The sequence below is a fragment of the Aquarana catesbeiana genome, linkage group LG02 (assembly GCF_042186555.1).
Source record: "Aquarana catesbeiana isolate 2022-GZ linkage group LG02, ASM4218655v1, whole genome shotgun sequence".
Lineage (NCBI taxonomy): Eukaryota > Metazoa > Chordata > Amphibia > Anura > Ranidae > Aquarana > Aquarana catesbeiana.
The window spans coordinates 270409525-270425922 of NC_133325.1; the positions used below are offsets into that span (position 1 = coordinate 270409525).

A 16398-nucleotide genomic window follows, 5' to 3' on the forward strand; every position below is an offset into this window, starting at 1 on the left:
TGGGTTTGGCCGATTTTTCGTATGGTGTATGGGCAGCATAAGTATCCAAGTACATCTACCTCCTTAGGTGTTACTTTCCTGACATGATCATTAGCCACTGTCTGCATGTAAAATTCTTTACTAATAGAAACCGTTGAGCAGAAAAAATACGTGTGAGCACCCACGTATTCCAGTGGCCAGAATGAACTTTCTGTTGTGTCTCTGGGACAGGAAGTAAAGCGAAATTTCCCAAATCGGATACCAATGGTCAAAAAAAGAAAAATGTAACAGGAGGTTTAACCAATCTTTGCTTAAACCCAAAACAGTTCTTAGATGTAGTGGCTCCCTTAGTTTTCTTTTTATTTTAGGCCTCGTCTATACCTACACACTAAATAAAATGGTTACCTTACAGTCCGGTACACACTGTTTGCTTTTCTGTGCCTCAGAAAATATACCCCCAGGAGATGAGCAGAGATCACACACTGTGTACAGCATGGGTGTAATACAGCAGAAAGGTGAGCAGGGACCGGAGCAAGGACTAAACGAGAAACGAAGTGGTGGGGAATCAGCAGAACGGAGGATCAAAAGGCGTTCAGCAGAGCATACTTTTAGCAGAAAGAGAAGCAGTGTTGGCAGGGAGGATTATTATTGAGGAATTATTGAGGAAGGCAGGGCCTGGTGGGGGGGGTCTTACTACATAGTGGGGAGTTGGCTACTATTACTGACAGGGGGAGGAACGTACTACTGAGTGGTGGTGGTGGGGGGGGGGAGTTGGATACTATTAAGGGGGAATGTACTTCTGAGCTGAGAAAATGCTGGGTGGGGGATCTGTTAAACCATGAAAGAGGATCTGCTAAGCCAGGGGTACTACTGAGTGGGAGATCCACTGAGCCCGGAAACAGGTGAGCAGGAGATCTGCTGAGCAGGGGTGCTAATAAGCCAGGAAACTGATGAGCGGGGGTACTACTGAGCCACCAAAAACACCAGATACCACACCAACACATTACCACACCTAATATCTGTCAACTTCCTCATCATCACTTCCTATATGAGATCACTTCTCCTTTAAAACAAATAGAAACCAACATGCACAGGGCATTTGACAAACGTCACTAAAGCTTCAAAAAAGCATCAAAAACACATCATAAAAATGCATGTTATAGCAGTAGGTGCTTTAAAGTGTGTTACTAATCAACTCAAATATAAATGAGGCCTAAGACCCCATTCACACAGGGGCAACACGACTTGCAGGTCGCCTCAGCGAGGCGACCTGCAAACGAATGCCCGGGCGACTTGCAAAACGACTTCTGCATAGAAGTCTATGCAAGTCGCCCCAAGTCGCCCCCGAAGTTGTACAGGAACCTTTTTCTAAGTCGGAGCGACTTGCGTCGCTCCCCTTAGAACGGCTCCATAGTACAGAACGGGAGGCGACTTGTCAGGCGACTAGGTCGCCTGACAAGTCGTCCCTGTGTGAATGGGGTCTTAGGCCCCTTTGACACGGGCGGATCCGCTCAGCAGACTCTGCTAGCTCAACAGGGAATTGCTCCATTGATCCCAGCTGAGCCGGTGGATGACAGGCCCATCTCTGCTCACTGTGCGGGGAGGAACCTGTCAGAGCTCCGCTGTTCTTTATGGTGAGATCCGATGAAAATGGATAGCCTGTCCGTTTTTCATCCGATCCCATCCACTGGACGGATGGCAAACGTATTGCCATCCGTCTGTTTTGATCAGATCTTTTCAGATTGGATGGCAGGCGGGTGTCAGCGGACACATCTCCACTGACATCCGCCTGCCCATAGAAGTCAATGGGTGGCCCCCTCGGATCCACCTAAAAAACGTACAGGCGGATCTTTGCAGGTCGATCATGTGAAAGGGGCCTTAGCCTTTTTTCCCTTTTTTATTTCACCTGGTGATCCAGCCAGTAACACACTTGGAGTATCTGTATCTGGATAAAGTAGTAAAGCAGATACTTTTGGACAACATTATTGCCAATCTAGGGAGAGGGAAGTCCTAGGCTAGCAGATTTAGATCTACTTGACTAACAAGCTGAACTCCAGCTCACACTTTATAAGCCGTTACAGCAAACCATTTTTTCCTTTTTTTGAGATTAAAATTTTACATAAATTAATCAAAGTTGATCATTGTAAGCACCCCGGTCATCATTGTAAGCACGCTGGTCAGTCTTAAATGGTTGGTCTCAACCCTCTTATGCTACTCGACAGCTTGATCTGTTAAAGTATTTTAAAAAAATAAGACTTTCTGGCAAGATCACCATTTGAAAATAAAGGAAAAAGGCTAAAAAGAAAACTAATGCAGCCACCACATTTAGGAATTGGGAAGCTGCAATTTAATACATTTTTGTTTCTGTGCTTTATACTGCTTTGTTTCAGGATAAATTTTCTGGTCTATGAATCGCTGTTACAGGCACACAGGGACCTTTGCACTGGGTATGAACCATACATTTGGCCATGTCCGCAGTTCAATGACAGGTTTTGGGGCAGGGGCAGTTACTTGTGCTGGGCAAGGTGTACCTATTTTTCTCCTCCATATGTTGGAGAGTATGATATGGTAGCAATAAATGGCAATAGTTTGTACATTTGTGCTGTTTTTATGCTACATACTATCCATGCACCCTGCAGTTTTTGTATCACTGGAAAAAAGTCCTTCAAAATAAATGGAATGGCCATCTTTGTAATGAGTATTGACTACACTCCCAAGACTTGTCATAATTGTGAAGTGGAAAGGATCGCCACGTGTGTTGGAGACGTGTAGGCTGAAAAGCTGCTCCTTATCGATTGTTCACCTGGACTGGTCGGAAGTAGCAGCAATCCTTTCCTCTTTATATTCACTAGCTCTCTGGATCGGTGTCAGGAGAAGCCTGCACCCCTGGCTATGGGACATAAGAGTATAATTTCACCTCTACTTTGAGCGGCATCAAAAGCAATATAACTTGTCATAATTATCATATATCATGCAGGCCATGTCATCAACAAGGTAAGATCCAGATGTATAGTTTTCTTTTTTTAATGTCTAGGACTAGGTTACATTAACATTATTTATATTGGTCTTATTTGCCCTTAGTTATTCATTTTGTTTTGCTTTGTTTGTGGTTTAGCCATAAGCATTGTCAACGACACATGACATTGGCACCCTCTGAAAAGCTGTAGAAATATTACAATGAAACCAAATGGATAAAGTCACGCTTCTTTTAAAGTAGAACTATAGGTAGACCATCAAATTATGCTGTCCATACCAGTAAGACTGGGCTCTTGGTTATTCTAAGTAACCCTTGGAACGTTTTGTAAATATCTGTTTACCTTGCTAGTAGAACCATTAGATAGGCACTTCTTTGTAAATATTTGTTGACCTTGCTAGTAGAACCATTAGATAGGCACTTCTTTGTAAATATTTGACCTTGCTAGTAGAACCATTAGATAGGCACTTCCTTTTAAGAAAGAACTGTGATGTTGCCTTGCTATAATTGTCATATTGAATACCAACTATTTTATCAACATATTAGGGCAATCCAAATGCATTGTTCAATTTTTATGCTGCAGTTACTTTTTATTTTATTTTAATATTGGTCTTATTTGTTTCCATTGCCCTTCATTATCCGTTTTGTGCTACTTGGTTCATGGTTTAGCGGTATGCATTGTACTACTTCCGTTATATCACGTGAGCTTCCGTCGGCTGCTGGTCTTGTTGCACTGGAGGAAGATATGCTGGCTTGCCTCTTTAATAATCTCATGATCTGATTTTTGTATCCTTTGCATGCAAAGAAGTATATGAGGGGATCCAGGCAGCAGTTAAGGTTCATGAGGCACACAGTAGTATGAAGTATGGCATGAAAGATCTGCTTCTCGCTGCAGTCAGGCTCATATTGTAACTTTTTAATCATATACTGTATAATAGCAATGTGATAAGGAGTAAAACAGATAAAAAACACCACAATGACCAATATGATTGTGTTGGTTGCTTTTTTGTTGGTGCCAGATTTTTCTGTCAGTGGATTTTTTTTTGCAGTCTGGCAGAGTTTTAAGCTTATCTGGGAATAGCAGAACAGTATAATTATTAAAGGAATTAAATACCCAATGAGACATGCTCCAAGAAGCATATATGGCAAATTAGGTAAATTTTCAAAGTTGGGATATTCCATACAGGTAATCTTAGCATCTCCCTCTACTCTTGACATATCCATTAGCAATAGAGGGAATGTTTGTAAAAAGACAACCAGCCAAACCACAATGCAGATGATCCTCGCAGACCTCACCCTCCGGATCCTGTTAAAACGGTGTGGATGTACTACCGCCAGAAATCTGTCAATGCTCAAACAAGTCATAAAGTTTACGCCTGCATAAGTGTTTATGTAAATGAAAAGGGCAGTGATTCGACAAAACGCTTCTCCTAATATCCAATCAAACCCCAAGGCATAGTATACAATTCTGGTAGGTGACGCGATGGCAAAAAATATATCCGAGATAACCAGATTCTTTGAGTAGAGTGTGGTAGAATTGAGCTTTCTTCTGTTTTTGTGAATAACAAACAAAGCCAGTATGTTTCCAAAGAGTCCAAACACGAAAATCACAGTATAAAATATTGGCAGCAGAATTCTTGCTGTGTTGCGATGGAAGTACCAGTCACATTCGGAACCGTTGGTGTTATTCATCTTGGCAACACTTAAGTATTCTGGAAAACAAACATGGCACACAGTTATTATATACAGTATTGTATGTGCAAGTTAATTACACAGGTCTTATTTTAGCAAAACCCACAGAAGTCTGGATGCTATTAAATTACTGGAATAATATTTTGTTTACACATGTACACAGGTTTTACTGCTTGCTTGCTACATTCCTAAGCTGAATGTAATTGATACTAAAGTCTAGTTTTATTTGTTTAAAAATAACAAACATGTTATACTTACCTGCTCTGTGCAGTGGTTTTGCACAGAGCAGCCCAGATCCTTCTCTTCTCGGGTCCCTTGCCGACACTCCTGGCTCCTCCCTCCTGCCGAGTGCCCCCGCAGCTTGCTATGGGAGCACCCGAACTGAGCCGTTGCTCTGTGTGTCCATTCAGAAACGGAGCTGTGGCCTGGCCCTGCCCCATCTCTCCCCATTGGCTCACCGACTTTGATTGACAGCAGGAGGAGCCAATGCCGCCCCACTGCTGTCCCATTCAATGAGGAGGGAGCGTCCCGGGCAGCCGAGACTCTCATGCAACATCGCTGGATTGAGATGGGGCTCAGGTAAGTATTAGGGGGGCTGCTGCACACAGAAAGTTTTTTTTTTAATCTTAAAGTGTAGAATGCATTAAGATAAAATACCTTCTGACTTTACAACCACTTTAATATAAAAACAAATTATCACTTTCATTAAAACCCAACTCCAACTACCAAGAACCCCCCATGGATTAACTACTCTCGACACACTTCCACGTGTCCTTTTCAATAAATAACACTTCACTTTAAAAGTCAAAACTGAGTTTTTGTTTTGCTTTTCCAACGCAAGGCTTTTGCGCGCCTCTGAATACTCTGAGATCTGAACGCCATGCTGTAACTTCTTTCTATTTTAGTGAGCACAGGCAGCATCATGATGAGCAGGAGTATGTTTATGACCACCTGTGCTCACACTTCCTAATTGAATGACACTGTAGGTCATTTAGCCAGAAAGTCAAGGGGCTGCTGCTGAAGAAGGACTTCACACAGGTGACATAGATAGCTTTCCAAAAGAGAGGGACACATAATTTGTAAAAATTAAAAAAAAAAATGTAAAAAAAGTTAGCGTTGAGGTTTTTAGCATTGGTATAATTGTGTCACAAGCCATTTTACATTTAGTGTTTAATAAACATTTGTCACTGCAACCAGGGCAACAGAACACAGTGAAAAATCAACCCATAATTTCCATCCCTCTGCTTACATAAGTGACTCACTGATTTTCCTAGAAGTCTGTATAGATCTTAAAGTGACACAAAATTCTGATTTAAAAAAAAATATATAAGTATGTATTCTTCTTCTATCACTCTGTTAGAGGGTGGCTACGTTTGTTCTCTGTGGTCTCATTGTTTGTAGGAAAGTGGCCATCCTCTCTTGCTCATGTCTGAGATAGATTTAGGACAGGGGTCTCAAACTGGGGGCCCTCCAGCTGTCGCCTAACTACAAGTCCCATCATGCCTCTGCCTCTGGGTGTCATGCTTGTAACTGTCAGACTTGCAATGCCTCATTGGACTTGTAGTTTTGCAACAGCTGGAGGGCCACCAGTTTGAGACCCCTGATTTAGGACTACGGACTATTTGTAGTATGCATAGAGCCTTGCATATGATCAGAGTGTGGTGATGAAGGAAAGGTTTGGGAGAAAACAAACTGATGAAAAATAGATTACAGGTCCATTCTGTAGTGGATATGTATGGATTATATTTGGAGAATAAGTATATTGTTTAGTGTCACTTTAAAGTGGTTCTAAACCCTAAACCTTTTTTGTTTTAATGCATTCTTTGCGTTAAGGTAAAAAATGTCTAGCCATTAGTATTGCACCCCCTTCTACTCACCTAAGCTGTCATTCTATATAGTGGTGTGCACATCTGCAGATTTTCTCTCCCCTCACTTCCAGGTTTCACAGGCTTTGCTGTGGCTGCGGGAACCATTGGCTCCCAGTGCTGTCATTTAAAGCCAGTGAAAAGGAAGCAGGGCCTGTGTCAATGGACAAAGCAGCAGGGCTCAGGAGTGAGCCCGCACGAGTGTCCCCATGGGAAGCAGATTTCTATTGTGGGCACTAGCCAAAGATTAGTCCTTACTATGGATTAATTATATGTGAGACTTCATAGCCCAAGTGACATGGATTCAAGTTACTCTTTCAGGCCACCATACTAATAACCTTACTTACTCCTGCTCCTATTTGTGTGATTTCTTCTCAGCTCTGGCAGCCTGAGTAATGTAAAGAGAGGATGCCACACGTATACATTGAGTAGTTTGGGGTTGTTAAAGGGTTTTTTAATACAGCAAACAGAACTTTCCCAGTAAAATCCAACATGGCGACACTCGTGCATAAATAGCACTAGTTCAAGGAGAAAAAATTTGAGGTTATGCACCGTTGTCTTCAAGATTTTTATGTACAGTCCTCAATCTTGGATCGGTGGTTTGGGTTTTCATTCACAGGTTTTGCTTTAAGAAACCTACCTCATGTATACATACCTCATGTAAAAAAAAAGGGAGAGGCATATTTGTAATTGCCTGAGAAAAGAACCCCTAACTTGTCCACAGTGACTTCTCAGATTACTTGCTTTATTTTTTCAGAGAATAAAAGATGAAACCTGATTGGTTACTGTGGGCATCGTTTCCACTTATGTTGGGGAGTACGTTCTTTTTGTAATAAGTTGTTTAGGTTAAATTTTCTGACCTTGTTTCTCTGCCTTTATTGTCTTTGCTTTGGTATAAAGATATATTATCAATAGCAAAATGATTCCTCTGCAAAGAAGTAAAATGTGCCTATAAGTGTTAAGATCTACCACTAAGCGGCATATTGATAAAGCCAAACTATCTCCTTGGGACTCTTTTGGTACATTCTCTGCAGTTGAGTTCTTGGGTCTGAACATCTGCTGTGGGGATGTGAGTTTTTTTTTCTCCTTGTGAGGTTTTGTATTATGGAGAATGCAACTGGAGATGTAAACCCAAAAGCCCCAAGTGGAGATCATAAATTATTTTTCTAAACCATGAAATGTTTTCTTTTTATCATCACGTCTATTAGAGAATTTAGTACAGTACAGTGCAAATGTTTTTTTCGGTGTGAAGAAATGGTTTAAAGTAAGAATGCTTTTGAGAATGTTTATTTTAATCGTTTATTTTTGTCAATTTATAAAATGCAAAGTGATCGAACAGAAGAAAAATCTATATCTGCTGAGATTAGGGCTCTGTGGGTGCCAAACCATCACTTCCAGAACTCCTTGTTCTTATTTACTCTAAAGATAACTCTCCGTGACATTAGCTGTATGTTTGGGGTCATTGTGCTGCTGCAGAATAATTTTGGGGCCAATCACACACCTCCCTGATGGTATAGCTTGATGGATAAGTATCTGCCTGTATTTCTCAGCATTGGTGACACCATTAATCAGTCAACGTTGAGGACAGTAGATGCATTGGTGGGCCAAGGAAATGGTGCATCAGATGAAAGACACATCATGCTCAATTCCATTTGACACTGGAATATGTCCAGCAGTGCCATCAGTACAGAACTGGAGGAAACCAGTGGGACTCGGGTTCACCCATTTACTGTCCGGAGACGTCCTTCCAGAAGTGGTCTTAATGGAAGAATAGCGGTCAAAAAAGCCATACCTCCAATATAGAAACAAGGCTAAGTGACTCCACCGCGCACAACAACATTGAGACAGACAGGGGTGCAGAAAAAATAGCAGCAGATGCTCTGAACTGATGAGTCCCGATTTAAAATATTTGGCTGTAGCAGGAGGCAGTTTGTTCACCAAAAGGCTGGAGGTTTGAATTCCAGGAATGGAGAAATAGCCAGAATATTAAAGGGTGCACGCAGATCTGTTGTGATCGTCAGTGCAACCTGATTTGGGTATTGTTAAAAACATGCAGGCTGACAGGCATCGCAAAGGGGGTACCAGGTTTGTCTTCAAATTTATGCAAGACAAATGTCTGACAGTCAGTTTGAACATGATTGCTTTGTTTTCTAACATGTATAGCTAGTTTATAAAAGTTATTTTAGGGAAGGGTATTAGTGAAGTGTTGGCTAGAGCACATGTGTCAAACACAAGGCACGCGGGCCGAATCCGACCCTCCAGGTCATTTCATGTGGCACCCCAGGGGAAAGAACTCCTCCGCCAGATCCTGCGCGCTTCTCTGTGCAGCTCGTCTCTGCCCCCCCCCCCATCTCAGCAGTCGGCAGCAGAGAGGACAGAGCTCCTCATACAGATTATGCAACTCTCTCTGCAGCCGCAGCACCACCTCATCTCCACCCCCCCTGGTCTCAGCATTCAGCATACTCCAGCCCTCCTCTGGTCCTCTAGACCAGGGGTCTCAAACTGGCGGCCCTCCAGCTGTTGCAAAACTACAAGTCCCATGAGGCATTGCAAGGCTGACAGTTACAAACATGACTCCCAAAGGCAGAGGCATGATGGAACTTGTAGTTCCGGAACAGCTGGAGGGCCACCAGTTTGAGACCCCTGCTCTAGACCCTGCACTTTCTGCTTCCCAGCTTAACCCCAGCTTCTCCCTGATGTAAGAGAGGGCGGGGCACTCTTGACTTCTGACCGTGGGGGGCTTGCTCTGGACTTGTCTTAGAGATACAACCAGCCCTGTGAGGGCCATCGTAATGCTGATGCGATCCACAATGAAGCGGAGTTTGACACCCCTAGGCTAGAGGTAACACAGTGACTGATATACCATTGTCTCTGAAGCAGAAGATAGAGTAAAATATATTTTTTTCCCTTGATAACTTTCTGTTACAATTGCAAAACTTCTTACCGACAATGAAATGCTAGCATTCTTTTTTTTTTTTTCTTTCTTTGCCACTTCAGCGAAATTTATTTTAAGAGAAGTCGTATCAACTTTGAAAATCAAAATTTGTCCCGTCTCTTTTTTTTTCACATCATTGTGGCTAATATATTGTTTATTTTTATTAATCCTAGACTTCATAGTTAAAAGTAAAGCACAAATTTCCTCCAAGCGAGCAGATCATATAGAGACCACAAATAGATATACAATCTTTAGTAGTATCCACAAGCCTTTAAAGCCTCCATTTTCCCCTCATACCCCCCCCCTACCCCCCCCCCCCGCATCCCTCCATTCCCCTCCACCATCCTCTTATCCCATACGCACACCACCCATTCCACCTCATATACTTACATCTATCCAGCCCATTCATGCTCGAGCCATAACTTCCATATATTCTTATATTTCATTAAACTACCTTCTTTTCTATACCAATATTCCTCTTTCGTGATCATGTCCTTGACCTCTTTTCTCCATTCTCCTACTGTTGGGGGTTCTTTTGCCTGCCACTTTCGTGCTATAATTTTCCTTCCCTGAAACAGGCATCTTATGATAGCGGTCTGGGTGTCCCTCGGCATATCATTTTCCTCCAGCAGACTCAACAGACAGATTCTGCCCTCCATTTCTAATGAGGACCCAAATATTGCGTTGATTTCCTCCACTAGTTTTTCCCAATATCTGTATAACTTGGGGCATCGCCAAAACATATGCACGAGGTCTCCTTTTTCATCTCCGCACCGCTGACACTTCACATCCTGCCTCTTACCAAACCTAAATAGTTTCTCTGGTGTGTAATAAAGTCTGTAAATCAAAAATAAATAAGAGACTCCCTGTGACGGTGATAGAGATATCCTTGGCCCTAATGCCAAAATAAATTTCCATTGTTCCTCCGTTATTGTACCAACCTCTTCCTCCCATTTAGCTCTCTTCCTGGGCTCCACCCCCCCTTCTCACCCCGCCTTATTTATACTCTTGTACATTTGTGAGATCAGCCCTTTAGACCCCTTGGTATTTACCAGATTCCTTAGCAAGGGCATTTCACTCCACTCTATTGCCTTGCCACTGAATTGTACCTCCAGGGCATGCCTTACTTGCAAGTAGCTGAAAAATAATCTGTTGGGTACTGCAAAATCCTCTTTTATCTCTTGAAACGTTTTCAACCTTCCTGCCCTGTACATTCTTCTATTCTCCCCATCACCCTGAACTCCTTCAGATTTTTATTATTCCATATCGGGGAAAACTCGGAGTACCCTGTATATCCCAGTACCGCCTTTACCGACTTCAAGCATTTAATCATTAGCTGAGTTGTTGGGCAGCTATATCCAAAAAGTTCAGCCTCCACTGCCTTCACCTCTGTATCATGACTGCTATTGTACAACCATACACTATTTCTTCCTACCCTTTCTTCCGCCAGATTGCTGCCTCTCATAAACTGGATTTGGGCTGCCAAAAAGTAACTCCAGGGGTCCGGTAGTGCCAGGCCTCCCTCCTCTCTCGGCCGCCGCAGCGCTCTCAAACCAATTCTTGCCACTCCATTTTTCCAAATGAATTCCCTAAACAAACTATCCAGCCTCCCAAACCAGTGCTTCGGGATCCAGACAGGAGAATTGTGTAACACAAACAAGATTTGCGGCATCCATATCATTTTAATAAGATTGCATCTACCGGCGACCGAGAGAGGAAGGCCGCCCCACACCCGGCTCTTCTGTTTTAACTTTGCCATTAATGGTACCACATTGCCAGTTATATACTGCCCTGGGTCTTTGGTTATGTTTACCCCCAAGTACCTCATTTGATTTACGATTTTTATGGAATTCACCTGTCCTGGGAGCGGGTTAACCAGGGGGTCTATCGGTAAGAGAGCCGATTTTTCCCAGTTGATTCTCAAACCCGAAAAGCGCCCAAATTCTTTAATCAGTTTCATAGTCCCTAGCAGGGAGGCTTGTGTATCTTCCAGGAACAGCAGAATGTCATCCGCATACATTGCGACTTTCTCCTCTGCGCCCTTTCTTTTAAAACCCTGCACTTCTTGCGACATTCTTAGGGAGACCGCCAGAGGTTCCAATGCAAGGGCGAAGAGCAGGGGCGACAGTGGGCACCCCTGTCTCGTCCCCCTCCCTAACTGAGACCACCCGGAGCACTCACCGTTAACCCTAACCCTGGCTCTCGGTTTGTCATATACAAGACTCAACCAGTTCACAAAATTAGGGCCAAATTTAAACTCTGCCAGTACTTTCCACAAATAATGCCACTCAAGGCAATCAAATGCCTTGACCGCATCTAGTGATAGTATAGCTCTATTCCCTTCTTTCTCCGTAGGTACTTGTATATTACTGTACACTCTTCTAATATTCATACTCACCGATCTGTCCGGTATGAAGCCGGTTTGGTCTGAGTGGATTACTTTCGCAATTATCTTTTTTAACCTGTTTGCTAGGGTTTTTGCCAGAATCTTAATATCTGTGCATAGGAGTGAGATTGGTCTATATGAGGCTACATCTAACGGGTTCTTCCCTTCCTTTAACAAGATTACAATAGCTGCTTCTGTCATAGACATGGGCAATCTACCCTCCACAACGGCTCCGTTCAAAACTTCCAGTAATTTTGGCAGCAATACATCCCCATATCTCTTATAAGTTTCTATGGGCAAACCGTCCGGTCCTGGCGTTTTTTGATTCGCCATTTCCTTTACCACTCCCTGCAACTCCACCAGTGTCAATGGAGCTTCCAGAGCATCTCTTTCCTCACTGGATAACTGGGTTATTTTTAATTTCTCAAAGAACTCCCACATCTCCCCCTCTACATCCGACTGTGGGGCCCCATACAGACCTTCATAGTAGTCTTTAAACACTTCCACTATACCAGGGGTAGTTCTAATGGTGTTCCCGTCCTTATCCCATATTTCTGCTATAGTGGATGAGGGGCCATTTGCCCTAGCTATCAGTGCCAAAGTTCTACCCACTAATTCCCCTTCACAAAAAAAATTCTGTTTCTGAAACATTCTGCTCCTTTCTTCTTTCTCTAGTACTAATTTCCTATATTCTTCCTGGCCTTCTACCCAAGCCTCATACCTAGCTATAGTTGGCTCCTCTAGATACCTCCCTTCTGCCACACTCACCTTTTCTCTTATTCTGTGTTCCGTGACCCGTGTTTTCTTTTTGGCGTATGAGATTTTCTGAATGAAGACCCCTCTAAGGAACGCCTTCAAGGCGTCCCAGGTTATACCTAGCGAGGCAGATCCTGAGTTCATATTTATAAATTCTTCCAAACAACCAGCTATCGCCTCATCATCCTCAATTATTTCAAGCCAAAAGGGGTTCAGTCTCCACTCCCCCCCTCCAACGCTCAGCCCCATTCTAACTGAAAAGACCGGTGGAGAGTGGTCTGAGAGCACCCTTGGCTCATAATCTATCCCTCCCATTATCCTCAGGGCTTCCTCATTACAGAGCACTAAATCAATCCTGGACAAAGTTGCATGCGTCCTCGAGTGGCATGAATATTGCCTCTCGCTCGGATGCCACTTCCTCCAGATATCCACCCATCCCACTTCCACACAGAATTGGGAGAGTGGGCCCTTAGATGACCCTCCAGGAATCCCCTTTGTCGGGAATCTGTCTACACAGTTGTCCATAACCGTATTAAAGTCCCCTGTCACTACAACCGGTACCCCAGGTTTGTCCGCTATGAAGCCTATCAATTCGCTAAGTATTTCTGTTTTGAACGGTGGAGGAATATACACACTTGCAAGAACACAATCCCGCCCCTCAATATTACAGTAGAGAAAAACATATCGACCATACTTATCCAGTTTACTCTGCCTGCAGGAGAAAACCAACCCAGTGTTTATCAGCACACTCACTACCCTTGAATACGAGTTATGAGTTGAGTGATACTGCTCTTGATAGTTCCTATTCCTCAGAGTGTTCACTGTATCTTTATCTAGGCGGGTCTCCTAGAGACAGAGTATCCTGACATCCCTTGTTCTGGCCATAGAAAAAATAGCTTGTTTCTTACATACATCTTTCACCCCCCTTATATTCCAAGAACATATCTATGTTTAGATTTAGAATATTTAGATTTACCTAAGGTCACCCTCTTATCTATTTTAGTGCCTACCATTCACCTATTCCTGTGTCTTGACTCAACATAATATTCTATTCCCAAAACTTTTGTAATTAATAATTGAAATCTTAGTGCTTTTACTTTTTGTGTTTCTTCGCACCTATTCCTGTGTCTAGACTCAACATAATATTCTATTCCCAGAACTTTTGAAATTAATAATTGAAATCTTAGTGTTTTTACTTTTTGTGTTTCTTCAATACTTCCTACTTCACACCACTCTACCCTCTTACTCCCCTCCCTCCCCCCATACCACCATATACCCATCTCCCTCCCCCATCCCTCCCAAAGCCCCTCCCTCCCCCATCCCATCCCCCCCTTCCTCCCTCCCTCCCCCCATCCCATCCCCTCCTCCCTCCCTCCCTCCCCCCACCGGCCCAACCTTGGGCCCATCCCTCCGAGCTACTAAAGTGACCGTGTTAACCCACAAACCGTGGATACACCTCCTTCCCCCTTTTGCATTGCAACCCGAACCTATATATATATATATATATAATATATATATAAGAGGGGGATGAAATGCTAGCATTCTAATGCATGAATGGTAAGTGATAACATGAAACAAAGAATGTAGTTCAGATTTCTATGTCAGAGGAGAGAAAATTGACTTGGAAGGGTTAAAAAGTTTTTGTAAATGTATGTTATTTCTGTTGTGCCTTGCATTACCAGAACTTGTCGGTAACACATGCCTGCTGTATTGTAACATAGCGATTTCTTGCTTTTGGTTGTGTAAATTGTGTGTAACCATGAAATTCGTATGTTAACATCTCAAAATTGAAATCTGTTTATGGAGATTTTAGAGCTTCTTTTTACATTCTGGTATCAGAGTGACAAGGGTGGGCTTTCTGTAGTGTGGGAGAAACCCACACCTTGATGGAGTGGTGTCATCTGGAAGAAGGGGGTGACCTAGAGTTTTTTTTTTTTTTTTTTTTTTTTTTACGTAAACTTGTAAGGAAAGAATATTGAGTGTGGACACCACCATTGTTATCATGTGTATACTTCAGTCTATTCATGCTTTTCTAGCTTTTTTTTCATACTAACCTGGGATAAGTATGTGGACACTAAAAAGTCTGAACACTACCTTGCATGCTTGTCCCAGATCAGTGACTTGCAAGGTAGAAAACAGAATGAAAACCTTGGACCCAACATTTTTAAGAACAAGTTGGCAATGGTGAGGAGACTAGTCTTAAAGGATCACCATCAGCTGCTTTCCTCCTGTATGTGCTGAATTCTTGTCCACATTAGAACATTGGACCTGGCAACATGTAGATATTCAAGCAACATTAGATACGGTCACGCATTACAAAGACCTTTTATCTGCCACTGGTAAAATGTGCAATAGATTTAGTGCTAGGAAATTTAATAGCCACTGAGCAACTAGACTGTCCTAAATTAAAGTGCCTTTCCTTAAACCAGATAAATATAAACACTCTTGTGAGTTTCCAGAATTTAAGTGCCTGGTGGTAATAATTGTCATAAATGTTAAGTACCCCTCCTTTTGTCTTTGTGGTTTCTGAGAACAGGAACAACAGTATTTTCACTGAGCTGGCACAGGAAATGTTTGCAAGGGTACAGATTCTGGGATGGCAACATCCTTATGAGTACCAGTATGAACTTGTGAAAGAATGAAAAAACACTGGTAACATTAAACAGTATTTAATTTAACAATGAAGAATGGGCTGCATAGAAAGGGGTGGCTGGGGGAGGGCACATTTTATCATTTTTTCTATCATTAATTTGAAGATGGCCACTGTGGCACCTGCTGGACCTTAACTAAGAAGTTCGGTTAATGGTACATCCACATAGGGTTCTTTTAAACTTGGCTTTCCTGTCACATATACAACTGAGGTTTTTCTTTTTTTTAATACTTTTGAGATATACATCACTGCCATGTTTCTTCACTATCTTGCATTTTAATCATGGTGAAATATTAACTAACCACATAGCTGTTTTGCAATGCTCTGAAGCAGATCAAAAAAAAAAGATTATACAACAGTAATGTTACGTTCACAACAAAATAAAGAAAATGTTATTGATGAGAGAATAGTTCTGCCATCTGTGTCCCATTGGGAAAATTTTCCTTAACTTCCTTACCTGCAAACCCAACAACCAGTCCCTATTGAAAACAATAGGAAAGCTTTGGCTTTGATTACACTTTAAAGCAGGTGTAGGCAACCTGTCAGAGGTTGAGATCTACCTGGACAACATGGAGGAAATCAAAGATCCCGGGGGGGGTCACCCTTTAAAAAATAAAACTATGAAGCGCCCAAAAAAAACACAACATAATGTCCAGTGCCCCCCCCCCCCCCCACTCCCACTAGTGTCCTCCACTCCCCTTTGCATCATTCCCCTCACAATAGTGTCCTCTGTCCCCCCCTCCCCTTACAGTAGGGATCTCTGCCCCATACAGTAGTGTCCTCTGCCTCCCCATAGCAGTGTCCTCTGCCCCCCTCCACCCCACAGTAGGGTTCTGTGCCCCCCCAAAGCAGTGTCTTCTGTCCCCCTGCACATCACACCCCCACTGTAGTGTTATCTGCAGTCCTTTTAGCAATGTCCTGTGCCCTGTCAAAGCAGTGTCCTCTGTCCCCTTCACACACCCCCACTGTAGTGTTCTCTGCCCCCCCCCCCCCCCCCCCAAAAAGCACTGTCCTTTGTCCATTTTACACCCTCCCGACACTGTAGTAACCTCTGCACCCCCACCAATGCAGTGTCCTTTGTCCCCTTCACCCCCCCATTTGAGTGTTTTCTGCTCCCCCCCAAAGCAATGTCCTCTGTCCCTTCACACCACCCACTGCAGT

The 16398-nt window shown here is 42.9% G+C and overlaps 2 protein-coding genes across 2 annotated transcripts in view; one reads left to right on the top strand and one right to left on the bottom strand.

The window, feature by feature from the left end:
• Positions 1-16398, top strand: part of UBAC2 (UBA domain containing 2) — a 292792-nt gene that overhangs the window by 127495 nt on the left and 148899 nt on the right. The gene's annotated exons all lie outside the window — the stretch shown is intronic.
• GPR183 (G protein-coupled receptor 183) overlaps positions 1452-16398 on the bottom strand; it is a 33310-nt gene continuing 18363 nt past the window's right edge. The window contains exon 3 of the mRNA XM_073614425.1: positions 1452-4665. Within this exon, the coding sequence (XP_073470526.1) occupies positions 3566-4645 (1080 nt within the window). The 5' untranslated portion in view covers positions 4646-4665 and the 3' untranslated portion in view covers positions 1452-3565. The remainder of the gene's footprint in view (positions 4666-16398) is intronic.